The following is a 25,120-nucleotide window of genomic DNA, read 5'->3' as shown; positions in this document are numbered from 1 at the left end:
TTTGAGTTGTGTGTTTGTTCTATCTTGCGGAGTGTTTGTGTATAGCCTGGGATTGGGCTGTATAGTCTAGGATTGGGCAGGAGAGGAAGGAACATGACAGGCCTCTGGTCAGAGGGATATTAGAGGCCCTTCATTACCTGTTGTATCACCCCAGTGGAGAGTCACCCCTGCATTGCAACAGCACTAAGGGCTCCTAGAGCAAGGAGTGCCCTCCAGGTCTCAGGAGCAGGGAACTCACAGACTCTTTGCACCCAAGAGATGCCTTTGTGTCTGTAGTGTCTGCCAGCGTGCCTGTGCTCATGCTGGGACCTTCTCAGCGGGTGAAGACATCCCTGCTGGGCCTGCCAGTGCCTTTGTTCCTGGGCATGTGTATGTATACCATGGGGGAGGCTGTGTCCATGTGAGCTTCAGGATGTGACTGTTGTTGGACATGGCTGTACATGTGTGAGGATGGCTATATGGCTATGTGTGTATGTTGCTGTTCCTTCTGTTTATGTGGTTGCATTTATATTATATACACATTATATATGTATGTAGCTAGATGAAAGCATTTTCATAGACTTTGTATAGACAGTTGGGTATGTTCTTGTGTATACAGTTGTATGTTTATATGTAAAATTGCTTTACTCGGCCTCTGTGTATAAAGCTATGAGTGTAGCTGTGTGTCCATGGTTACAGCTGTGTTGGGGCAGGCATGTTTGTATGGCTGTATATCCATGTGTATGTACTGCTGTGGCTATGTGACTAAGTGTGTGCAGTTGTATGTATATGTATATACACAGATTTTTGGGTGTTATCCACATGTATAGTTATGGCTACATTTATGTATCTGTAGCTGTATACCTAAGCACGGATATGACTGTTTGGTTGAGTATGTCCTTGTCTGTGTGCCCAGCTAGGAGTAGTGGCTTCATAGCTGAGTGTCATCTGTGCTGCAGCGGGCTATTGCAGCTTGCTTGCTGCAGGCCATGTGATGGGCTTCTTGTACCGCTTCTGTGTACATCAACATCTGTGTAGAAAGTCCTGTGTCTTTGGTGAGGCTGCCTTGGTGAGTGGGCTGGAAGTATGGCTGGGAGAGCTCTGCAGTTTCTCACCTCAGCACCCTCCTGCTGTCATCCCCTCTGCTCTGAGAGCCTGGCCCATCACTCACTCACCTCAGGGAGCAGTCTCTCTGAGCCAGCCAAAGGGTGAGAGCAGCCGGTGGCAGAGCTGGATCTGGAAGACAGCGAGTCTGTCTCCCCAGCTTTGTCTGACAGCTCTGAGCCCTCATCCCGCTACCACCTTGTCTCCCATTAGTGGTTGAGCTTGTTTGTTTGCGTTTGATGTGTCTGTTTTGTTTAAAAGCTGATAGGGGCATCTGGTTTCTGTGTCCAGGGAAAAGGCCTATATGTCATCCCCCTCCTCCAATGCCACATGCCCTTGAAGGGAGGGATGCCTAAGGGGTCTGGCCATGGCATTTCATCTGCATGTATCTGAGCTGACCTTGCTTCCACTGACACCTGTGGAAGGCAGGTCAGTGCTGGAGGGCTGGGTAGGAATGCTGGGCCCTAGTGTTTGTCGGGTGTATGGATGCTGGGGCCCCATAGGACAAGCTCAGAGGCCAAATCTGAACACAGACCTTCTCCATGGATCCTTCAGCACAGCCTGGCACTCCAGAGCTTTTCCACCACCCCTACCCAGGGGTGTCCTTCCCCATCCTGCTGTGGGAGGGAAGAGTCAAGAGCATCTTCTTAGAGCTGTCCTCCCTCTGCTCAGGCTCCAGCTCCTACGCAGCAGCCAGTTCTTGGAGCCTTTCCTCAGCCACCTCTCCTTCTACCCCCCACTCCCTGCCCTTCTAACCCCTAACCCAGACCCAGCAGGTCCCTCAGGGTTAATTCCAGTCCTTTGCCCCGAAGCTCCTCTACCCCCATGGCCTGATACCTCTAAGGTAAATGCCCTTTGCACATAAGAGCAGAGATCCAGGGGGGAGGGGTAGCAGCTTTAAAGGTCATCTAATGGGAAGGAAGGGGAGGTCCCATCCTCTGACCTCTCCTCCTCCTAATCTTTTCTTCCTAGTGACTCAGGCCTTAGCTCTTATATGGGGCCTGTCTACTATGTAGACTGAGCTTCCGTCACAGGGTGGAGGGAATGGTTGGGAAAACAGCAAGGACCCCCACCTGCTTCCTATGTACCCTTTACCTATCTATGCTCCAGTGTTACCTCTCAACCCCAGGGTCCACCTCTTACTCTGTGGCATATAGGAACCCATAACAATATGCTCACTGTGCTAGCTCAGTGACCTTCCCCCAGCCAGTGCCTCCTGCTGGGTCCCAGTCTGACTGAGGGGCAGAGGGGCCTGAGAGGCACCTGCTCCAGCGCAGAGTGGGAGCGCCCGGGGATTCAGCACCACACGGTGGACAGCTCCAGGCCCTGCGGATCTGTCAAGAGCAGGATCTGCTGGAGGCTGCTGGAGGCGCCGGGCTGGGAACCCTGCAGAGGTCCGGCAAAACGGGAGGTGTAGGCCGAATTGGGGCGGCGAAGGGGTGGAGGGTAGGTGGACCAGGAGTCCGAAGGAACGGAGGAGGGGCTGGGGCGGGCCGGGCCGGGGCCGGGGCGGGGCAGGCCGCGATTGAAAGAGGCAGGGCGGGCGGGCGGAGAGCGCAGAGCCAGCGAGAGAGCCAGCAAGCGGGAACCGGAGCCCCGCGCCAGAGCTGGGCGCGCCAGGTAGGGTTAGCCTGTGGTGCTGCGGCCACTGCCAACCTTTTTAGCCCTGACCCCACATCCCGGGGCCCCGCCGGTCCTCGAGTTCTGGAGCACTCGGACCGAGGCATCCAGACAGCGCTTTCTGGGAGCTCCAGGAAGCGGGAAGACCGTCCCGGGCACCCCGCCTTTCTTCCCAAGAGAACGCACACCCTGCATCGCGCTTCCCAGTTCCTCCGGCTCTACCATCCTCTGGTCCTTCTTTCTGTCTGTGCCTCTGTCTTTGTCTCAGCCTCTAAGGTTCGCTTGCCCTCTCAGATTTTTGTGGTCCTGCCTTTCGGTTGGACTCCCAGGTTCTGCCCCCTTCTCTGCCTCAGCTTCCATCAGGGCCTCCCCTGGGTTTCTGGCCCATCTGTGTTAGTCTTCACCCCTGATTCTCCTGTTTGCCTGGCTGAGCTGCTTCTTTGGGCTCCCAGGCTCCCAGTTCCCCTGCCTTAGCACCAGCAGAAGACTAGTCCAATGAGAAACCTTAGTCTTTGTGGCCAGGACGGGGGTCCTTGAACTAGTTGCTGTCCTCTTAAGCTGTAGTTTCCTTTCCAATCCTGAGGAAAGGTGTGCCCCTCTCCAAGCCTGCATGTTCTCAAGAGCCTGCCTGTGTAGGGTTAACATAGGCTGGATGATTAGGTACAGATGATAGGATGCAGGCTAAAGAGGATGGGAGGGGAACTCTAAGGTCAGTCAAAGGCTGAGAGGGCTAAAGCTGGAAATGACATCCTCTGGGCTTGGAGTGAGTGAAGAGAGACAGAGAAGCTAAGTCTCCAACAGCTTTTCGTGTAAAGCTTGGGCAACTGCAAGTCAGCTCCATCCCTGTTTAGAGGTCTCACCAGGTTAATTGTTCCCCACCTGTGACACACATGCATCCACATCCATTTCCTCCGCTGACTTGAGACCTTTAGCTACATGGTACCTTCTCTCTGGGGTCAGTCCCTCCCCCTTACTGTCTCATTGCCCTGAGGGTCTCCATTTCTTTCTCATTCAGGAGACTTTGGGGACTGGCCCTTTAAGAACCAGAGTCTAGGACCCTGGGTGTTCCCCCTGGGCTTCAGTTTCTCTTGGGCTGGGAACTATCCCATAGAGATTCTTCCCTCCCCATGACGGGCCTTCCAATACCCCTGCTCTGGAAACCCAAGGTTCAGGATGGGAGCCAGACCTCTGAGTATGTAACTACCATGGCCTCAGCCACTACTGTATGGATTTCCTAGGGGGTTAGCGTAGGCCCTTTGGTTTATGTAGAATTTGGCAATGGCAGGATCCCCTATCCTCTGCCTGGGCCCCCACTGTCACCCTTCCTGCCCTCTGCTGAGTTTAGTAGGGACGCAGAGCCCATCTCTAGCCAAGATTAGGGCAAAGCTGAGAGTCAGACCTATGGGGGTAGGCCAGGAGCTTCTCAGCATAGTTAGTGACATCACTCTCCTCATGACTCCTGAGTACCTGGGAAGGGTATGTGGGGAGGAACAGATTCTGAGGGGAAGCCGTAAACAAAAGGGAGCAGCCACTCTCTGGTTCTACTTTTCCCTGTTTGTCTGTCTCTCTATCTCTCTGCAGGAGCTGGCCCTCTTCTCATCTCTCTTCCTGTCTGTCCTTTCCTGGTCCCTGTTTCCTCCTCTCTTTGCCTCTGCTGAGTCCATCCTCATCCCTTGAAGACCCCGGTTTGCTGGACCTAACCATCCTCTCTGGGGCCATGGGATCACTGCTTGGGTTTCTGGCACTGTTGCTGCTGCAAGGTGCTGTGGCTGAGGGCCCGGCCAAGAAGGTGCTGACCCTGGAGGGGGACCTGGTGCTGGGTGGGCTGTTCCCAGTGCACCAGAAAGGTGGCCCAACAGAGGAATGTGGTCCTGTTAATGAGCACCGTGGCATACAGCGCCTAGAGGCCATGCTTTTTGCACTGGACCGCATCAACCGCGACCCCCACCTGCTGCCTGGTGTGCGCTTGGGTGCTCACATCCTCGACAGCTGCTCCAAGGATACTCACGCCCTGGAGCAGGCACTGGACTTTGTGCGTGCTTCACTCAGTCGTGGTGCTGATGGCTCACGCCACATCTGTCCTGATGGTTCCTATGCCACCCATAGCGACGCTCCCACAGCCATCACCGGTGTCATTGGTGGCTCCTACAGTGATGTCTCCATCCAGGTATGTGGAAATCACCCAAATGGGTATTAGGAAGGGGGGCTGCAAAGGGTGATCCAGCATTCCTGATGAGCAGGGACTTCCTGGATGGAAGCGTTGGGAAGGTACCAAGCATCATCCTTTCATTAGTTTCTTACAAAAGGGCAAGAATAGGCCATATAATAGGGTCTCTTTCTAGAGACTGTGTAAGAGAAACTCCTCTCAGGAAGGGAGAGGAAACAGAATCATCCTGTTAACACACGCGCGCGAACACACACACACCCGATAGATATTAAATGTCCCCAAAGTATTATTAGGCAGCCTCTGAAGTCAATCTCAGGACTGAATCCTGGCTCCCCATCATACTAATTGCATGATTCTGGACAGGTTCTTTTTTCTATGTCTCAGCTTCCTCTTTATTAAATAAGATTAATAACACTTTCTACTTTTGCATTTGTAGTAGAAATTTCAGGAGATGAGTGTGTGTCACAGGACCTGGCAGGTCATAAGAGCATAGTCAATGAGAGCTGCTGTCAGTATTAGCCCATTTTATAGGCGAGAAAACAGGTTCAGGGGGAAGCAGGTCATAAATCAATGCGGTAGCAAAAATGAAGAATGAAATCAGGGCTGTCAGCTGAGTCTGTCAGGTCATTTCTATCTGGATTTGACAGGATAGACAGACAGAAGCCTGGAGCAGCCAAAGAAACAAGGTGAGAGTGTAGATGGGGAGCATAGCCTAAGGTCTTCAGGTGATGCAGAATTGGAGGGAGGAGGAAGGTTAGGGACCCCACCTGCACCACTTGTTCTTCCACAAGGGGTCAGCAGAGGGTGCCCCCTCCCCTTTCCCCGCTAGGCTTCAGCTGTGGATCCAGCCCACTTGCCACCGTATTCTAGAATGCTGGCCTTACTTGGATGCTTTGGCCTAGCTGGGATCTTTCTTCCTTCCTGATTGGGTCTCCTCACCCATGTCCTCTCGTGTCTGTGTCCAGTGTTGATGCAGAGAGGTCAGAGCAGAACTTGAACCAGGGCTGGGAACTATCTGGGGACCTTGGTGACAGCCTCGGTTTCCTTAGGAGAAGCCATTGCCATCGCCGCTTAGCCCCCTGACCTGGGATGGTTGTTTAGGAGAAATGAAACAGGGTCAGGAGCTGTGGGACCTGGTGGAACCTGTCTTCGCTAATCCCAGCTAGCGGAAGTGTTAGTGTCTGCTTGGACAGGTGTGGCTATGCCAGCACCTATATCTGTAGTCCTGGCTTTGACAGGAATGGGTGGGTGGGCAACCTCCTGTGGCTGTCTTCAGGGGACTCTGGGGCGCTTTATCAGCAACTCCTCTTCCCACAGTTTTCTCCAGGGCCCATGCATGCCATCCCAACACACCTTTCTCTAGCGGGGCCCATCCTTCAGAGTCAGGCTGCCTTTTTCTCTTGTTCTGCTCAGCAGAGACCCAGCCTTTAGTCCTTAGGTTATGCTAACCCATTAATGATTCCACCTCATCCCAGCTCCTCTGCCTTGCACATGTCGCCGTTGGCTTCCACCTGCTAGAACCTCCACACAGACCATTTTCAGCTGCTCAGCAACTTGTGATTCAAGCATGAGAATCCAAGGCTCAAGAGGACTTTTGTTAGAGGGGTACAGAGGACAAAAATGTGTGAGGAGCCATTTGAGCTCTAGACCATTTGAGAGCCCGTATCCCAATCACAGGGTCTTGGCCCTGGGACCAACTTGGGCTTCCTGAACCATGGAGCAAGGATCTAGGCTTTTCTTCTTGGGGTGACATTTTTCCAGCCTCCCATGAGAACTGGCACTTAAGAAGGGCACCAAACAAAAAGAGAGATTGGCATCTTTGAGTATCCCAGGTGCCACCACTGTCTCTCTATACTTATGCAGCCGAGTGCCAACCTCTGTCTGCCCCAGGCCTTCCTTGGTTCCCCTGCCCTGCATCTGCTTCAGGTGCAGCTCATGGCCATGACTGTTCTCCCTCTCAGTCCTTTGGGGAGGAGAGAAACCCTCAATTCCTAGGCAGAAGACGCATCAAATTCAGACTCATAGATAGGGAACCCTCAGGGATAGCCTGTGGACACTTGGTCCCAAGATCCCATAGGTATGGGGACTGACTCTAACACTTGTTTAAACTGGTCTCTGACCTTTACCCTCTCTACCCTTGCCCAGGTGGCCAATCTCCTGCGGCTGTTTCAGATCCCACAGATCAGCTATGCTTCCACCAGTGCCAAGCTGAGCGACAAGTCCCGTTATGATTACTTTGCTCGTACTGTGCCTCCAGACTTCTTCCAGGCCAAGGCCATGGCTGAGATTCTCCGCTTTTTCAACTGGACATACGTGTCTACGGTGGCATCTGAGGGTGATTATGGTGAGACAGGCATTGAGGCCTTTGAGCTGGAGGCTCGTGCTCGAAACATCTGTGTGGCCACTTCGGAGAAGGTGGGCCGTGCCATGAGCCGGGCAGCCTTCGAGGGTGTGGTTCGAGCCCTGCTGCAGAAGCCCAGTGCCCGGGTCGCTGTGCTCTTCACACGGTCTGAGGATGCCCGTGAGCTGCTTGCAGCCACCCAGCGCCTCAATGCCAGCTTTACCTGGGTGGCCAGCGATGGCTGGGGAGCCCTGGAGAGTGTGGTAGCAGGCAGTGAAGGGGCTGCAGAGGGTGCCATCACCATTGAGCTGGCCTCTTATCCCATCAGTGACTTTGCTTCCTACTTCCAGAGCTTGGATCCCTGGAACAACAGCCGGAACCCCTGGTTCCGTGAGTTCTGGGAGGAAAGGTTCCACTGCAGCTTCCGACAGCGCAACTGTGCAGCCCACTCCCTGCGGTCCGTGCCCTTTGAACAGGAGTCTAAGATCATGTTTGTGGTCAACGCAGTGTATGCCATGGCCCACGCTCTGCATAACATGCACCGAGCCCTCTGTCCCAACACCACCCACCTCTGTGATGCCATGAGACCTGTCAATGGGCGCCGCCTCTACAAAGACTTCGTGCTCAATGTCAAGTTTGACGGTACTAGTTCCGGCCAGTGTCTGCTAGTCTGGTGGCCTTCAGGTTCCATTTCTTGGCTAAGGAAACATAGGATGTAACACAAGGACATAGTCAGGGGCTGTGTAAAGTTAGGACAAAGGGACCATAAGCAGAGGACCCCAGCTAGAGTCAGGGCTGAGGTTCCACTTTTTGAGGAATATTCCAGAAAGTGTAATCTGGACTGGTCCTGACTCTAATATCCCTGACTGCTGCTTGGACATTATCCTCTAGTTCTTGCCTCTTTATCTGGCCAGGGAAACCCCACCGATTCCCAGCCAGAGTGAGAGTCTAAATCAGGGTAGGTTGAGGGTGAACCACAGGGAAGACATCCTATTTAGGTGAAACTTCTATTATTAATCTTGATGGATTTTGTAAACCTGTTTTTTATTTGTTTTTGTTTTTTTTAAGATTTTATTTATTTATTATGTATACAGTCTTCTGCCTGCATGCCAGCAGAGGGCACCAGATCTCACTCAAGGTAGTTGTGAGCCACCATGTGGTTGCTGGGAATTGAACTCAGGACCTCTGGAAGAACAGTCAGTGCTCTTAACCACTGAGCCATCTCTCCAGCCCCTTGTTTTTGTTTTTTAAATAAGGTCATGCTATATAGCCTAGACTTTCCAAAAGCTTCAAACTCATGGCAATTCTTCCATCTCAGGTTCCCAAGTGCGGGGATTATAGGTGTGCACCACCACACCTGTCCTAATCTTGATTTTTCTACCCAAAGTAGCCAAGAGTTCTCAAAGCAAAAGTTTTGGGTTTTTTGTTTGTTTGTTTGTTTGTTTCTGAGACAGCATTTCTCTGTGGCTTTGGAGGCTGTCCTGTAACTAGCTCTTGTAGACCAGGCTGGTCTCGAACTCACAGAGATCCTCCTGCCTCTGCCTCCCGAGTGCTGGGATTAAAGGTGTGCGCCACCAGACCCAGCTAAAAGCAAAAGTTTTAAGAAGAGCAAGAGCCTCAGAACCACTGTGCTTGGTTTCAGAAAGACTCTTTGACGGTGCAGTGGGAGAAGCTGCCAGGAATGGCACATAGAATCACTGGTCAAGACTCAGACCAAATGGACAGTTGCTTTCAGCAATAGGCTGCTTCTAGGATCTCTGTGGGTACCAAAGTCTGAGGGTGCTGATCCCTTATCTGAAATGGCACGGAATTCCCAAATGAGTGAAGGCACTCATCTTCCTGTTGCTTTAATTGATCATTCATCTACCAGGAATCCAACTTGGGTCATCAGGCTTGACAGCAAGACCTTTATTTGTTGAGCCATCTCACCAGCTCCTAACTGAATGTTTAAAATAAATGTTTTTGCTAGGTATGATGGCTCATGCCTCTAATTTCAGCACCAGAGGGCTGATGCAAAGGGAGGGCTGTGAACTCAAGGCCAACTGGGCTACAGAGACTCTCTCAAAAACAAAAGATACACTTTTTTCTTCTTGTTTGGAGTTGGCCAGCTCTGTAGCTGTGGAAACTGTGCCTGTGTTGAGGGTAATTCCACTAAGATCAACACCCAGAGTTATCATAAGGATCAGGTAGGGGTTTGAGCTAGAGCCGGAGGTCTCGTGGAGTTGATGTTGGAGATTTTGCTGGGCCTGGATGTATTTTGTGGCTGTGCAGAGTTAGACTGTGAGAACTTGGAGTCTAAGTGGAAGAAGTAGGGGCTGGGCAGATGCCAGTCTGGTCACTTATGAGGCCCTTGGCATCTCATGTGCTGGCTGGAGCCCTGATTTCTCACTGGATCAAGGGTGGCTGTAGTTGTGCCTCTAAGCCTGGCTGGGTCACAGGAGGGTATAAGGGGACAGAGAGTGGCAGTGGTCCTTCTGTGGAAGGCGGTGGTCAGGTGGTCACTGAAGTTGGGATTCTGTTTTGCAATGGATCAGTTAGAACTGACTGGGGCTGGAATGGGTGCTGCAGCTAGAGACCTGGTTTGGCTTTGGGATCTCTGGTAAGTTTTTGCGAGAGATCTATGTTGTGTGTTGTGATAAAGTTAAGAGCTTGAAGACTAAAGTCTAAGATTGGGTTTGGCAAGTCATAACAGGACTGGTAAACACCCATTTGGGGCTTAGGGTGGTGAGAGCCAAGGTTTGATGCTGGAGTGTAGGGTTGTAGTTTGTTATAAACTGTCTTAAAAAAATAACTGGGGTTAAAATGGGCTCCCGTGTTGGAAAGGGAGTTCAGGTTGCATCTGAGGGTGAAGGTTGCAGTCACATCAGAGTAACACATCATTCTAACGTTTTCCTTCTCTCCTCCATCTCAGCCCCCTTCCGCCCAGCGGATACTCACAACGAGGTCCGCTTTGACCGCTTCGGTGATGGTATTGGCCGCTATAACATCTTCACCTATCTGCGGGCAGGCAGTGGACGCTATCGTTACCAGAAGGTAGGCTACTGGGCAGAAGGTCTGACCCTGGACACTAGCCTCATCCCATGGGCCTCCCCATCCGCCGGCCCCCTTCCTGCCTCTCGCTGTAGTGAGCCCTGCCTTCAGAATGAGGTGAAGAGTGTGCAGCCCGGTGAGGTCTGCTGCTGGCTCTGCATCCCCTGTCAGCCCTATGAGTACCGGCTGGATGAGTTCACCTGTGCTGACTGTGGCCTAGGCTATTGGCCTAATGCCAGTCTGACTGGCTGCTTTGAGCTACCCCAGGAGTATATCCGCTGGGGTGATGCCTGGGCAGTGGGACCTGTCACCATTGCCTGCCTAGGTGCCCTGGCCACCCTCTTTGTGTTGGGTGTCTTCGTGAGGCATAATGCCACACCGGTGGTCAAGGCCTCTGGTCGAGAGCTATGCTACATTCTGCTGGGCGGTGTCTTCCTCTGCTACTGTATGACCTTCATCTTCATTGCCAAGCCTTCCACGGCAGTGTGTACCTTACGGCGCCTCGGTTTGGGCACGGCCTTCTCTGTCTGCTACTCAGCCCTCCTCACCAAGACCAACCGCATTGCTCGAATCTTTGGCGGGGCCCGGGAGGGTGCCCAGCGGCCACGCTTCATCAGTCCTGCCTCACAGGTGGCCATCTGCCTGGCACTTATCTCAGGCCAGCTGCTCATTGTTGCTGCCTGGCTGGTGGTGGAGGCACCAGGCATAGGCAAGGAGACAGCCCCTGAGCGGCGGGAAGTAGTGACATTGCGCTGTAACCACCGTGACGCAAGCATGCTCGGCTCGCTGGCTTACAACGTGCTCCTCATTGCTCTCTGCACGCTCTATGCCTTCAAGACCCGAAAGTGCCCGGAGAACTTCAATGAAGCCAAGTTCATTGGCTTCACCATGTACACCACCTGCATCATCTGGCTGGCTTTCCTTCCCATCTTCTATGTCACCTCCAGTGATTATCGGGTGAGCCGTCTGTTGCACAAGCAGGAGGGGGTGGAGTGCTAGAGCCACACTCCTTTCTGATATCTGTCTCATTGTATCTACTGTAAACTCTAAAGTTTCAAGAAGTCAAATGGTGAGAGGTTTAAGGGAGAAAGAAAGCTTGGAGAAATGTCCAGGGAGGTGGGAGCTTAGGGTGTCAGGGGCGGTCAGCTGTCAGGACTCTGATGCCCTCCCCTATCCTGAGAAGAGCTGGGGTTGCAGAGTGTAGGCCCTGCCTTGTTACAGTGAAGGGTCATCTCGAGATGGAGGAGGGGGTGGCCAACAAATGAAGAAAAGCAAAGGGAGGGGTAGGAGCCACAGGAGGAGAGCTGAGAAAAATCAAAGTAGGTGACAACTGTACTCCAGTTGGTGGCTTTCAAGCAAAAGGTTCCAACTGTCACTGAGTGTCTCAAGGGGGTGTCCTCAGCTCCAACAGGCAACAGCTACTTCAGATGAGATGGCCTGGGAAGGTCTGTCTGTGGAGGTGGCAGGTGAGCTGAGCTCTGAATAATAAGATGGTCATCTTGGTTAATCCTCATGACTCAAGTAAGTCCCACAGCTCCCCTGTTTAAATGATGAAATAGAGACACGGGAAGTCAGTTCCAGGCTCCACCCGACTCAGTGTGGGAGTCCAGAGAAGGGTCGAAACTGATGGTCTTAACAGTGAAAGGAACTGGGAAACTGGCAAAAGCCCTGGCGTGGGTCCTTTCCCTAAGACAGAGGTGTGGTGGTGCACTGCTGGGGGCGGGATGGGCGGGGGTGGGGGTGGGGTGGGGGCGGGGATTGCTGGCTTGGCTCTGCTTGCACCTGCTGGGCCACCTGCTTGGGTAGTGGAGGCCAAGGCCGGGGAGGGAATCTGCTCTGACTCAGCCTGTATTTGCATATGGTTTACATTTGCATGCCAATCATAGGCAACTAAAGATTCACCAGAGATACACAGTAGTCAACCATGCATGCACACACTTGTGCACAGACACACATGCCTGCAAACATGAAGATGCCTGCACATTCCCTTATGCATCTACAAGTGTGTACACACACATCCTGGCACACATAGAACATACACAAATCTTGTCCACGGGTACATTCCTCCCCTCCCGCAAACACTTGAACATACTCCCCTGCAGACTCATTACCGCACACATACACCCACACTGATATGCAGGCATCTACACAAATGTGCTCCATACCTGCTCCATACATGCATTCACCCCTATGCATACATGCGCCTTTTCATGTTCACAACACAGCTACAATCCTGGTGTGCCTTGGAAAACGAGTGACTGGGGCTGACACTGGGATTGTGACCATCCTCTCCTGAGGCTTGCCAAGGGGCTGTTTGGTGGAAGCTTACTATGTTTCCCTGTCTCAGCCTAGGCAAGGGGTCATGGGCCCAGGCCCAGGTTCTTGGAGTAGTCTCCTTGACCTGTGGCCTGTTCATTCACTCACCCCCCCCCCAGGTACAGACCACTACCATGTGTGTGTCAGTCAGCCTCAGTGGCTCTGTGGTGCTCGGCTGCCTCTTCGCACCCAAGCTGCATATCATCCTTTTCCAGCCACAGAAGAATGTGGTGAGCCACCGGACACCTACCAGCCGCTTTGGCAGTGCTGCCCCCAGGGCCAGCGCCAACCTTGGTCAAGGTTAGCATCCTAAACCCTCCCCTCCTAGGTCTCCTCTCCTGCCTAGCTCCCAGGCATGAAGTCCACTCCCCAGGACTTTATGCTGAGATTCCTTGTCTGGGAATGGGATGCCCTCAAGGTAACACTGGACACAAGCGAGAGGCGGGAGGATGTTCACCTCTATAGCACTGCTCCTCTTGCTGCCTCTTGCAGTCAGTCCCAACCTCTGGTTACCTTTCTCTAGGGTCTGGATCCCAGTTTGTTCCCACTGTCTGCAACGGCCGTGAGGTGGTAGACTCAACAACATCATCTCTTTGAAGACCCCACACTCCTGCCCTGACATGGCTGCTCCCGAACCCAGTGTAGACCTCTCCCGTGGCCAGGAGGAAGTTGGCTGGAGCAGTGCAATAACGCCAACCCCATGCCTGCCCCTAAAGTCACTTACCCACTTACCGATTCCCCAGCCCTTTAGGTAAGAAGCCAGGGTCCTTAGCTGGGGAACCTCTGCAATGGCCACTAACTGTCCTTGTAGCTATGCCCCGTGTTTGCCAGGCCTGGGACTCCAAGGGGAGAGTCAGTGTCTACTGTGCTCTAGAACAATGTGGCTGAGGATGGCAGGCCCAACCCCCATCAGCAAAGGTGCTTCCAGTCCAGCCCCTGCCCAGGCCTTTTTAATTTTTTTATATGTTACTCTGGGATGGAGAGGATGGCTATCATCCCTTCCCCTCCCCACCCCTCCCTACCCAGTAGTTTGTCCTGTGGTTTATTTTGGTTTATTTTGTATTATCTGTAAATAAAGTGTCTTTATTTAAACATTTTAGTTTTATTTCATAGACAGGCTCTCATGTATACCAAGCTGGCCTCAGACTTGCTGAAGGGCTGAGGATGACTTTAAACTTCTGACCTTCCTGTCTCCACCTCCCACGGCCTGGCGTTACAGGCATGCTTCATTATGCCTGGGTCTTATGCAGGAGTTTTATGTATGTTAGGCAAGGCACAATGGTGCCAACTGAGCTACATCTCCAGCCCATGTCTTTTTGCTGTTAATTATCAGTGCGTGTGTGCGTGCATGCGTGTGCGGGGGGTATTTTGCCTGGATGTAGCGTTTCTTTTTTGTCTTTGTTTTTGTTGGGTTTTTTTTGGGGGGGGCAGGTTGAGTCAAGGTCTCTCTACTCTCTATGTGGTTGGTCTGGGGCTCACTACGTAGACCAGGCTAACTTTAAACTCATAGAGATCTACCTGCCTCTGCCTCCCAGTGCTGGGATTAAAGGCATGCACATGGGTCTCCTACACCACATGCAGTCAGTGCCCATGGAGGCCAGAAGATGATATCAGATCCTGTGGGGCTGTACTTACAGCCCTGTAGTTGTCATGTGAGTGCTGGGAACTGAACCTGAATTCTCTGGAAAAGCCCCAAGTACTCTCAACCATGAAGGCCATTTATTTAAGTTTGTTTGTTTATTTATTTATTTAAAAATAACTCTGACTTGGGGGCTCCCTTCCTCAGTCTTTCCAATATTCATTCTGCTAATGCATGTTTACCCTGGGCTGTGCCCAGGCTAGGGCCTGGCAACCACCAAGGCAGACCCAGCGCTGCTGCTTGGTATGGAGCCTGAAAAGGAGTCAACTGCCCCTCTTTGAAGGGGCCATTGAAGACTGGTCAACACCCTCTAGAATTATCCGGTCCTCTAGGAGATGGTTTTCCTCAGAGACCCAACCTACAGGACAGTGTGGGAAGAGGGAAAAGTCCAGAGACAGTGGACTTTTCGTGACTGGTTGACTGGAATTTGGACAAGCCAGAGCCAGGGTGAGTGTTTGGTTAAAAGGGACCCAACAACTGAATGTTACTTGTTCTCAAGTAGGCACAAAGCCAGACAGGGCTCACAAAGGGGGGATAAAGCGGGGGAGGGGGGGCTGGAGAGGCCATGTTTGCCACTTGGAACTGACCAGTAGAGGGCTCCAAGGCCCACCCTCAGCTTCTGCTCCCAGGGCAGGCCTCAGCAGCTCTCTCCATGGCCGAGAGAGTGGCGAGCACAGAGCTGGAAGAATATGGCTACCCCAGTCAGGGACAAAATCCAGGGAGAGAAAAACAGCCAGAGACATTTATTTTCAAATGGACTAATTTGCATCAGTGGGCTGGTGAGTTTCTGGAAATTTGGGTTAACAGTTTTTTAAAAAGTGGGGGGGAAAATGAAAAAAGAAAACTTCAGAGATGGCTTCTCCTCAGCCAACATGTGGGGTGGAAGGATAAAAGAAAAATGGGATATTCAGCTAGTTGTGGAGGTCATAAACAGAGAACACCTTTTTTTGGGTCGTGGGGGTGAATACCTTTACTGAGAATCTTTGTGTCTTAGGTAAAATAATAGCTTTTCTCATTTAACCTGGACCTCTTGTATTTTTATCAGCTCATATTGCCGAGACTATCTAAGTAGCTGGAATAGAGATGCTGGCTCTGTGGTCCCAGAGAACACAGGCTTGTTCCCAGGGGTAGGGCACTAGGGTGCCTGGAGCAGCCGTCCCTGCTTCCAGTATGTCATTTTTTGCTTTTTCCTGAGTCTTCCGGCTCTCCTCCACCTGGAGGGCGTTTGATTTCACTCTGAACCCCTGGGAAAGCTAAGAGTGCCTTTGTTTGTATCACTCAGGGATTTTCCTTTTAAAATACATCAGTATTACAAGTAATTAGTAATGTAGGGAAGAAGAGCCCGAGGTCTAGGAATCTGGAGAGACACAAGAAATGGGTGGAGAATTCCTAAGGCCCTGCTAGCTCATGTGTCCACTACACCCCCCTCCCCTACCGTCTTCCCTCCCCCGCCCTGTGGGTACAAACTCCATGATTATAGTCTGTGGCCACCCCTTCGCCACTCTGTAGTGCACATCGAGGTCATAGGTCACATTAGGGGTCATTCCTCAGGAGATAATCGTCTCTTTGGGGACAGCTTAACCTAAAAATCACTGATGATAGGCCACCGAGTCCCGGGACCTGCCTGCCTCTGCTTCCCCAGTGCTGGGATTATAAGCACAGCCACCTCACCTGGCTTTTTCTGTGGGCTAAGGATTGAACACAGCTTTCCTGCTTGCATCGCACACACTTCACTGACTGAACTATCACCCCAGCCCCATGGGTGGTGAATCTTGGTGTTTGCTCCTCAATTCTCAGTTCTTACCACAAATGATGAAGCTCAGGCCATATCGTCTCCTCCTGAGTCCTACCTACTTCCAGTCCTCTGTGTCCGGGGTTTGTGTCTCTTCTGTTCTTCTCTCCATTGCCACATCCCACATCCCACTGAGCCTTGACACCTCTACTTGAAAAGGGACAGGAGCATAGGGTCCCTGCTGGGTTTGTTTCTACTAAGCATGGAGTCCTCAGGTCAGCCTGCTCGTAGTGGGGTCTGAGGACCAGATGCCCAACATTTGCGATTCATCCCTGGAAATGTCCACCATGGCAAACTGACCATCTGACTGTCACACTGCATGTTTTGCTTGAAGAACCAGAGTTCACACAGCAGTATGGGTGTCTCACTGATGGCTTTGTTCAGACTTTCCCAGCTCCACTTCTATCCTGTATCTGTCCCTTGCATTGCCCTATGAAAACAGCAAGGAAGCCCTTCTTTCTGTTTTGTAGATTCTCTTATGTTCCCCAAGTCATGGAACTTGTGGGAGAATGACTGAAGTGTCTCAGGTCCCCAAGACCTGGCATGTCGGAGTAGGGGGATGGTCACATCGCAGGGGCCATTCTGATGATAGATGGCCCCCCATTTGAGCCCTGTCTAGGAGCACACCCTTGAGATAGTATCTGTCTAAGAAGGGAGATGGCAGCTATATACTGAGCAAGGGTGTGGTGACAAAAGAAATGACGTGGAGTCAGGGATAAAATCCAAACTCTTCCATCCCCCAGCATCCCTGGGAGGAAAGATTTCTGAGCGGCACTCGGACACTCACCCTCCCCATGCTGTCCCATCCCAGCTAATCTGTCTTGCCTCCCCTGCTACTGTGAAGCTCACAGGAGGGAAGGGAAAGACGGCTTTGCCAAGGCCTCAAACCCCTCTGAAAATGTTTCCACCCCAAGTCCCAACAGAGAAAGGGAAAAGCCCACTGCTCCTGTTCCCATGGGCCAGTTAATCATGACAAGGTGAAGTGTCCTCAGTCTCAGAGAAAGAGAGAGAGAAAGAGACAGAGACAGAGAGACAGAGGGGGGGCTGGCTCTGGGGACAGCAGGGCCAGGAGAAAGGGAAAGATAAGAAAGGGCAGGGGAGGGGAAGATGGAAATGAAAGTGGAAACGAAACCCTGAGGGCTCTTACCAAGATGTCAGCACTGATGACAGTGATGATGGTGAGAATGGTGACGATGGTTATGGTGACTGGATGATGGAGATGGTGATTGGATGGTGATTGGATGGTGATTGGATGGTGATTGGATGGTGATTGGATGGTGATTGGATGATGGAGATGGTGATTGGATGGTGATTGGATGGTGATTGGATGGTGATTGGATGGGGGGATGGTGATTGGATGGTGATTGGATGGTGATTGGATGATGGAGCTAGTGATTGGATGGTGAGGATGGTGATTGGATGGTGATTGGATGGTGATTGGATGATGGAGATAGTGATTGGATGGTGGGGATGGTGATTGGATGGTGATTGGATGGTGGGGATGGTGATTGGATGGTGATTGGATGGTGAGGATGGTGATTGGATGGTGATTGGATGGTGAGGATGGTGATTGGATGGGGGGATAGTGATTGGATGGTGGGGATGGTGATTGGATGGTGATTGGATGGTGATTGGATGGTGATTGGATGGTGAGGATGGTGATTGGATGGTGATTGGATGGGGGGATGGGGGGATGGGGATGGGGATGAAGACAGTTGTATTGATGGGGATGGTGACTATGGGAATGGTGACGATGGTGATTGTGATGGTGGAGTTGGTGTTGTGGTTTGAAAGAAAATGGCCCCATAGGGAGCAGCACTATTAGGAAGTGCATGGCTGTGGGGACAGGCTCCGAGGCCTCCTTTGCTCAACTGTCCCTCAGTGTGACTGCCTGTTGCCTGCAAGATGTAGGACTCTCAGCTGCTCCAGCGCCACATCTGCCTGCGTGCTGCCGTGTTCTCTGTCATGATGATAATGGACTGAACCTCCGAAACTGTAAGCCACCCCCAATTAAATGTTTTCTTTGTAAGAGTTGCCGTGGTCATGGTGTCTTTTCACAGCAACCAAAACTCAACTAAGACAGATGGTAATGATGATGATGATGATAACGATCGAGACAGCATCTCATTATGTAGCCCTAGCTGTCCTAGAATTCATGATGTAGACCAGGCTGGCCTTGAACACAGAGATCTACCTGCCTCTGTCTCCTGAGTGCTGAGATTAAAGGATGCTTCACCATTCCTGGCCTAGGACTGCTTTTTTTTTTTCCCTTTTCTTTCTTTTTTTTTTAAGAAAAAAAAAAACCCTAATTTTTCCAGTATATACTCCCTGTAAACAGTTTCAGCATTGCAGAAAAGTATAAAAGAGAATCAAAGTAATGCCTCAAGTTTCATGATTCAAATATAACCATCATTAACATTTCTGGTACAGCATGCTAGACATATTTCTATGCATTTTTACAGATAGGAGGGATAGAAATACTTTCATAAAAATGGGATCATGCCATATGTCTATTTTTTAGTGGATTTAATTTTACTTGACTCTAATTGAAGAAAATGAATCTGAAGTAAAATTGGAAGGCATTCTTGAACTTTACATACATCTCTTCACCACAAAAGATGTTTTTCCTCCCCGAATGAGCCCTCTAAGCTTAAGAGAAGAGCTGGTGTGGCATTTGAAGGTAAACATTCCTTCAGTCTCCAGTTTGACCTATTGTCAACCTTCTTGCAGTCTTAACGGGCTCACCTACTACGGCATGCTGGGGTCTGCTGACACTCTCAGGCCCACACACAGGACACAGGGACTGGAGCCTGTCGGCCTGTTGTTTTGGCAATGCTGTCTAGTCAACAATGGGAGTGAGGCAGGCTGGAAATCTCATTGCTGTGGAGGAATGGGCTCCTATCTTCTCAGAGTCACCTCTCCTCTGGTTCCATGCCAGAGACTGGAGAGTTTTATCATTTCTCTTCAAGTCTTTGGCCTTTCATGAATTAATTTCTTGGAGTGGCATGAAGTAAGAGTCTCCATGACACAAATATTCAGTTGCTCCAGTGTTTGCAGACTAAGGTGCCCTCAAATTGCTTGGCTAGAAACAGGCATCTCTGTTTCTTTCTGGACACTACTGTGTCTCAGTGAGCTAAGTGTCTATCCCAGCAAACACCACCTTGTTTAAGTTCTCTAACAGTAGAGAAAGCTTTAGATGAGAGAGTCCCAGCCTCTTTGGCTTTCTGCTCTCTCTGCCTAATGCTGCTTTGGTCTTCCTATATCCTCTACATTTCAACATAAATTTTTCCCTTCCAGCTTTGGGAAAAATCATAGACAACTGTTTTCTTTTTCCCAGTGTAGCAGTTTTACAATCGTCACACTGAGTTTATTTTAGGTATCTGATTTTTCGATGTGACCAGAAGAGATTTTTCAAAGTATCAGTTCATTTTTCCAGCTGTTTTCTGCTAGTCTATTAATACACAATTGATTTTGAAATTGTGGTAAATTATAAATGACAAAAAATTACCAGTTAATCTATGTTTCATCACACCATATAATTACTCTCCTGTGTGATGTTTGGAAGATCTCTCAGCAATCTTTGGGGAGATGATACATTATTATTAACTATAATCACAGATACCCAGCCCCTATATGCTCAAACTGAAACTGCCTACATGTTAAATAACAGCTCCTCATCCCTTACTCCAAACCCTGGCTGGCTGTTATCATTTTATTCTCTGCTTCTTGGAGGGTTTTTGTTTTGTTCTCTCTCTCTCTCTCTCTCTCTCTCTCTCTCTCTCTCTCTCTCTCTCTCTTGTCTTGCTTTGTTTGTTTTGTTTGAGACTGGCTCTCATGTAACCCAAGCTGGCCTGAATTTACTATATAGCCAAGGTTGACCTTAAACCCTGGATGTCTCCTCCTCCCAAGTGCTAGGCTTATAGGCATGTGCCACCAGGCCTGACTCTGCTTCTATTTATTTTGGCTGTTTCAGATTCCACTTACAGATGAGATCATGCCATAGGCCTCTTTGTCTGACTAGTTTGTTGCATTTAGATGTACTCCAGACTCATCTCCATTGTAACAAACAACAGAATTTCATTCTGGTTTATGGCTAAATAACAGTTTATTGTGTACAAACATCGCAGTGGAAAGGCACATTTAACTATGCATTCTTGGTTAGGTTAATTCCATAGCTTGTAAATAATGCCACAATGATCACGATGCAGGTTCCCCCGCCCCTCCCCTCCCCTCTTACTCTTTTTTGCTGTTGTTGTTTGTTTGTTTCAAGACAGGTTCTCACTGTGTAACTCCGGCTGTCCGGGAACTCACAGAGATCCACTTGCCCCAGACTCCCAAGTGCTGGGATGAAGGTTCGAACCACTACATCTGGTTCTCCTATTGTTCTTTTTGACACTATCTCACCTAACTTGGCCTAAAACTCAAGATCCTCGGGCCCCAGCCTCCAAGTGCTGGGGTCACAGGTGTGTGGCGCCATTCCTGGCCATTCGATATCTCTTCAATGTGCTAATTTTATTTCCCCTTGGTATACACTGAGATGCTGGGTTGCTGAATCATATATATGGCTTTGTCTTCCATTTTGGAGGAACCTCATGCTGTTTCCCATAGCAGCTGCACCAGTTCACATTCCTAACAACAGCGTATGGGGAATCTCTGCCCACCCCCCTACCCCCTACCCCCCCCCCGTTACTGACACGTGTTACCTTCTTCTGTGGCAGTCTGACACGGGTGAGGCGGTAACTCTGGTTTCCATTTGCATTTCCTTGATGGTTAGATGGTTAGTCAAACTCGGAAGCTGATATATTTTCCTCCGAGAAATATCTATGCATGTGCTTTGCTCATTTTAAAAATCAAGTTACTTGAGGATGGAGAGTTGGTTCAGTTGGTAGAGTGATTGCTGTACAATCACTGAGTTTAGATACCAGCACCCATGTAAAAAAAAAAAAAAGGCACATAGGTGCTGTACTCCCAGCACCCAGGTAAAAAGCTAGACACATAGGTGCACATCTGTATCCCCAGCACCCATGTAGAAAGTTAGGCACACACACATTAGTGCACACCTGTAATCCCAGTGCAGACAAAGCAGAGACCGGGGACCCTGGCGCTTGTTGGCCAGCCAGTCTCTGTGAATCAATGAGCTCTAAGTTCAGTGAGAGACACTGTCTCAGGAAACAGGTTGGAGAGCGACAGAGGCCAACTATCCAGTGTCAATCTCCAGGCCACACATAGCCACATGAGCATACATATACATATGCCACATGTGTGTGCATACATAACACACTCCAAATAAACTTTTTAAAATTAAAGTAAGTAAATCAGGTCATTTGCTTTGTTGCTATGCGAATTTATTTTTGAGGCCTGTATTCTGTTCAGTTGTTTGTGTGTTTTTATGCTGGTAATGTGCTGTGTTGATTTCTGTCTTCCTGAAAGATATTTAAATTCAGGTACTGTGATGTCTCCAGCTTTGTTCTTTTTGATCAAGATAACTTTGGGAGTTCAGGGTCTTTTGTAGTTTCATGTGAATTTTAGAATTATTTCTTTCCTGTGTCTGTGGGAACGGCCAATGGAATTTGGGTAGGGATTAGCATGGCATCTGTGGATTACTTCAGATCGAATGGATATATCAATATGAATTGTTCTAATTTATTGAACATGGGTTGGGTTATCTTTCCCTTCCTGTCAAAATCTCTTTGATCAATGTTTTATAGTTTTCAATGTACTGGTCTTCCATCTCTTTGATTAAAATTATTGCTAAAGAGGCTGGAAAGTTCGCTTAGTGATTAAGAGCACCGGCTGCTCTTCCAGAGGACCTGAATTTAATTCCCAGCCCCCACATGGCAGTTCAAAACCATCTGTGACTCCATTTTCAGGGAATCTGATGCCCTCTTCTAACCTTCAGATGCTCACATGGTACATAAGACCTATATGCAGGCAAAACTCACATATGCATAAAATTAAGAACCAAATTACTCCTAGGAGATGGAGAGATGGCTCAGTGGTTAAAAAGCACTTACTGTTCTTGCTGAAGATCCACATTGGTTCTAGCACCCACGTGGTGACTCGTAACTGTCTGTTTCTCCAATTCCAGGGGATCCAACTCCCCCTTCTGGTATCTGTGGGCAGCCAGGCACAGGTATACATGTGTGCCTATACATACATGCAAGCACTCACACATACGTATGAAATAAACAAATATTTGAAAACTTACTCCTATATACGTTCATTATGATAGTGTAACTGGGTTGTTTGGTTGACTTTGGGAGCTTGTTTGGAGTTCCAGCAGAGGCATGTAGCCACTTGTATTCTCTTGGCTGAAGAGCAGTCATCTATGGAGAGAGGAAGGCCATCCTCACCGAGCACTCAGGGAACGTGAGGGAGGAAGGGGACACCTACCTCACTGACCAGGTCAGCAGCATCATCCTTGTGTTTAGTGGGGTGCTGGATAGCACTGCCAGATCACCCCCACAGCCTCCTGGGTTAACGTTGTAGCCTGCAAAACTTTACTGCCTTTGTTTAACAAGTCTCACAGGGTTGGGTTGTTTTTTGGGGGGTTAACTTTTGGGGTTTCTGTATATAAGATCACATAGCCTGCAAGCAGAGACGATTCTATTTCTTCCTTCCAGACTCCAAAGCCTTTTATCTCTTTCTCTAGCTTAACTGTGCTGGTGAAGACGTCCAGCTGCTTCTAGTCAGTCGGTGTTTGGTGCTGTGGAGTCCTCTCTGCCCTTACCACTTCTGATGCTGGCTTTCCCTGGCATTTGAATGCCTAAGCCCTCAATTACAATACTGTGGATTCATCTTTTCCCTTGCAGTTCCCTCAGCTTTTGTCTCGTATATTTTGATGCTCTGGTGTTAAGCCTACACACATCAAAGATTGCTATGTTTGTTTTTGTTTTGTAATTGCTTCAGGACAGGGTTTCATGTAGCCTGAGATGGCCTCAAACTTGCTATATTATCATGTCCAGTCTTTTGGGTTGTTTATTCCATTTTTATTATAGCAAAGAAAAACTGAATAACAGAAAATTTGCACATAAACACACCTGGAAGTATGTTTTATTGATTTCCCAGGTAAGCCATTGAGATGGCTCTGTGGGTAAAGGAGCTTGCTGTGCAAATCTCGTTGACCTGAATTCAAACCCCAGATACCACAGTGGAGAGAACCAGTTCTGACCTCCTCATGTGTGCAGTGGCACACAAACATTGTCCCTTACCACATAACACACACACATTCTCTCTCTCTCTCTCTCTCTCTCTCTCTCTCTCTCTCTCTCTCTCTCTCTCTCTCTCTCACACACACACACACACACACACACACACACACACAGGTAATTTGAGTGTGGTTGGCCTCCAAAAGAACATAGGGAGTGGCACTATTAGGTGTGGCTTTGAGGAAGTGTGTCACTGGGGCGGGGTGGGCTTTGAAGTGTCCTATGCTCAAGCTCAGTGTGACACTCAGTCTACTTCTTGTCGCCTGTGGATCAAGATGTAGCAGCTCCTTCTCCAGCACCACCTCTGCCTGCAAGCCACCATGCTCCCATGTTCCATCATGCTGCCATGATGATAAATTGTAAGCCGCCACTTCAATTCAATGTTTTCCTTTATAAGAGTTGCTGTGGACATAGTATCTCTTCACAGCAATAGAAACCCTAAACAACACACACGCACACACACACACACACACACACACACACACACACACACACACCAAATAAAGAATAAAAATCAATCTCCTAGGCATATCTCAGGGTAATTATTGCAAGATTAACAATCACAAAACTAATCCTTGACAACTTGACATCCAAAAAAGGCCCCTACACCATTTTTTTGTTTATTTTTTGAGACAAGGTTTCTTTGTTTTAATAGCTCTGAGTGTCCTGAACTCAATTTGTAGACCAGACTGGCCTCGAACTCATAGAGATCAACCTGCCTCTGCCTCCTGAATGCTGGGATTGCAGGTGTGGGCCACTACCACCCTGTCCTACACACTTTGTGACACAAGCTGATCTCAAACTCGTGATAATCCTCCTGCCTCAGCCTCCTGTGTGCTGAAGTTGCTGGTGTGTCTGCCACCTCCCCACAACTGTGGGGATGGGATTTTCAGTGTATCCATCATTGCTTTCCTGGCATAATGGTTGCAATTGGCTGGTATTTTACTTGGGTTTTATGTCTATACTTATTATTGATAATGGTCTCAATTTTCCTTTCTTGTAACACACTTGTCAGGTCATGCCTTTGCCACAGAGCAGAGTTCTATTCTAATCCTTAGGATCGTCTGTTGTTTAGCATTTTGTAGACTGTCTTGTTAAGCTCTGATTTTCCTTTATGTCTCTGTGTGTATGTCAATGCCATGTGTGTGCAGCTGGACACAGAGTCCATTAGAGGGCATGGGATTCCATGGAGCTGGGGTTACAATTATACAGGTGGTTGTTAGATAACCCCATGTGATGTGGGTGCTGGGAACTGAACCCCAGTCCTCTGGAAGAACAGCAAGCACTCCTAACCACTGAGCCATCTCTCCAGCCCCTATAGAACCCATCTTGGTGGTAAAGGATGCCATTGCCTTCAATGCCCATTTCATCCTTTAAAGGCACATGTATTGTTTTTACTGTTTTTGTGTGTTCTTTTTTAAAAATAAAAACATTAGATTGGGGCTTTTACAAGTCCCCTTAGAGAAGCAGGTGACAGAGTGTTTAAGAGCCTGGTTCTGGAGTCAGACGCTGCATTTGAGCCTTGGCAGCTTCCTCCTCTCACCCCTCTGGGCGTTTTGTTCCTCAGCTCCCCCCACCTTACAGGTCTTCAAATACTTGGCTTCCCTTTTCTAGGATACCATTTTCTCTTATCCCCAGTAGCTCTTTTCTCCTGCTTTCATGACTGTGCAAGCTTTGGGGGATGGAAGCCGTGGGTTTGTCTTCATCTTCTTCGGTCTCAAAAGAGATGATTAAATGTGTTTTCAGACAGATTCCTTCCTGTGCTACCTTCCACATCATTACTTTCAGCCCACAGCTTCCTTTCATTTCAGGTGTGTCCATTATAAACAACATATGGTTAAATTTTAAAAATGAGGTTCTGTTAATAGATGATTTTTACCTGATTCCACTTAATACAGACTCATTCTCATTTGGGGGTCTTCTT

At 49.4% G+C, this 25,120-nt stretch overlaps 1 protein-coding gene across 1 annotated transcript; it reads left to right on the top strand.

Annotated features, from left to right (window-relative positions):
- The first annotated feature begins 4,420 nt into the window (after window positions 1-4,420).
- Window positions 4,421-13,154, top strand: Grm2 (glutamate metabotropic receptor 2). The gene is made up of 5 exons (XM_027414415.2): window positions 4,421-4,870; window positions 7,016-7,853; window positions 10,123-11,198; window positions 12,677-12,857; window positions 13,081-13,154. Exons 1-5 carry the CDS (start codon window positions 4,421-4,423, stop codon window positions 13,152-13,154), a joined length of 2,619 nt encoding a protein of 872 aa, XP_027270216.1.
- The last annotated feature ends 11,966 nt before the right edge of the window (window positions 13,155-25,120 follow it).

This window comes from Cricetulus griseus, chromosome 4, assembly GCF_003668045.3.
Source record: "Cricetulus griseus strain 17A/GY chromosome 4, alternate assembly CriGri-PICRH-1.0, whole genome shotgun sequence".
Taxonomy (NCBI): domain Eukaryota; kingdom Metazoa; phylum Chordata; class Mammalia; order Rodentia; family Cricetidae; genus Cricetulus; species Cricetulus griseus.
Note: the sequence above shows the minus strand (reverse complement) of the source record. Positions and strands in the feature narration are given on the sequence as shown.

What these genes read in the sequence shown, in the direction of transcription:
- Grm2 (XM_027414415.2), top strand. Translation starts at nt 4,421, where the DNA reads ATGGGATCACTGCTTGGGTTTCTGGCACTGTTGCTGCTGCAAGGTGCT. An exon ending in TCACCTCCAGTGATTATCGG is followed by an intron (nt 11,199 to 12,676) that starts GTGAGCCGTCTG and finishes CCCCCCCCCCAG; the next exon opens with GTACAGACCACTACCATGTG. An exon ending in CAGCGCCAACCTTGGTCAAG is followed by an intron (nt 12,858 to 13,080) that starts GTTAGCATCCTA and finishes ACCTTTCTCTAG; the next exon opens with GGTCTGGATCCCAGTTTGTT.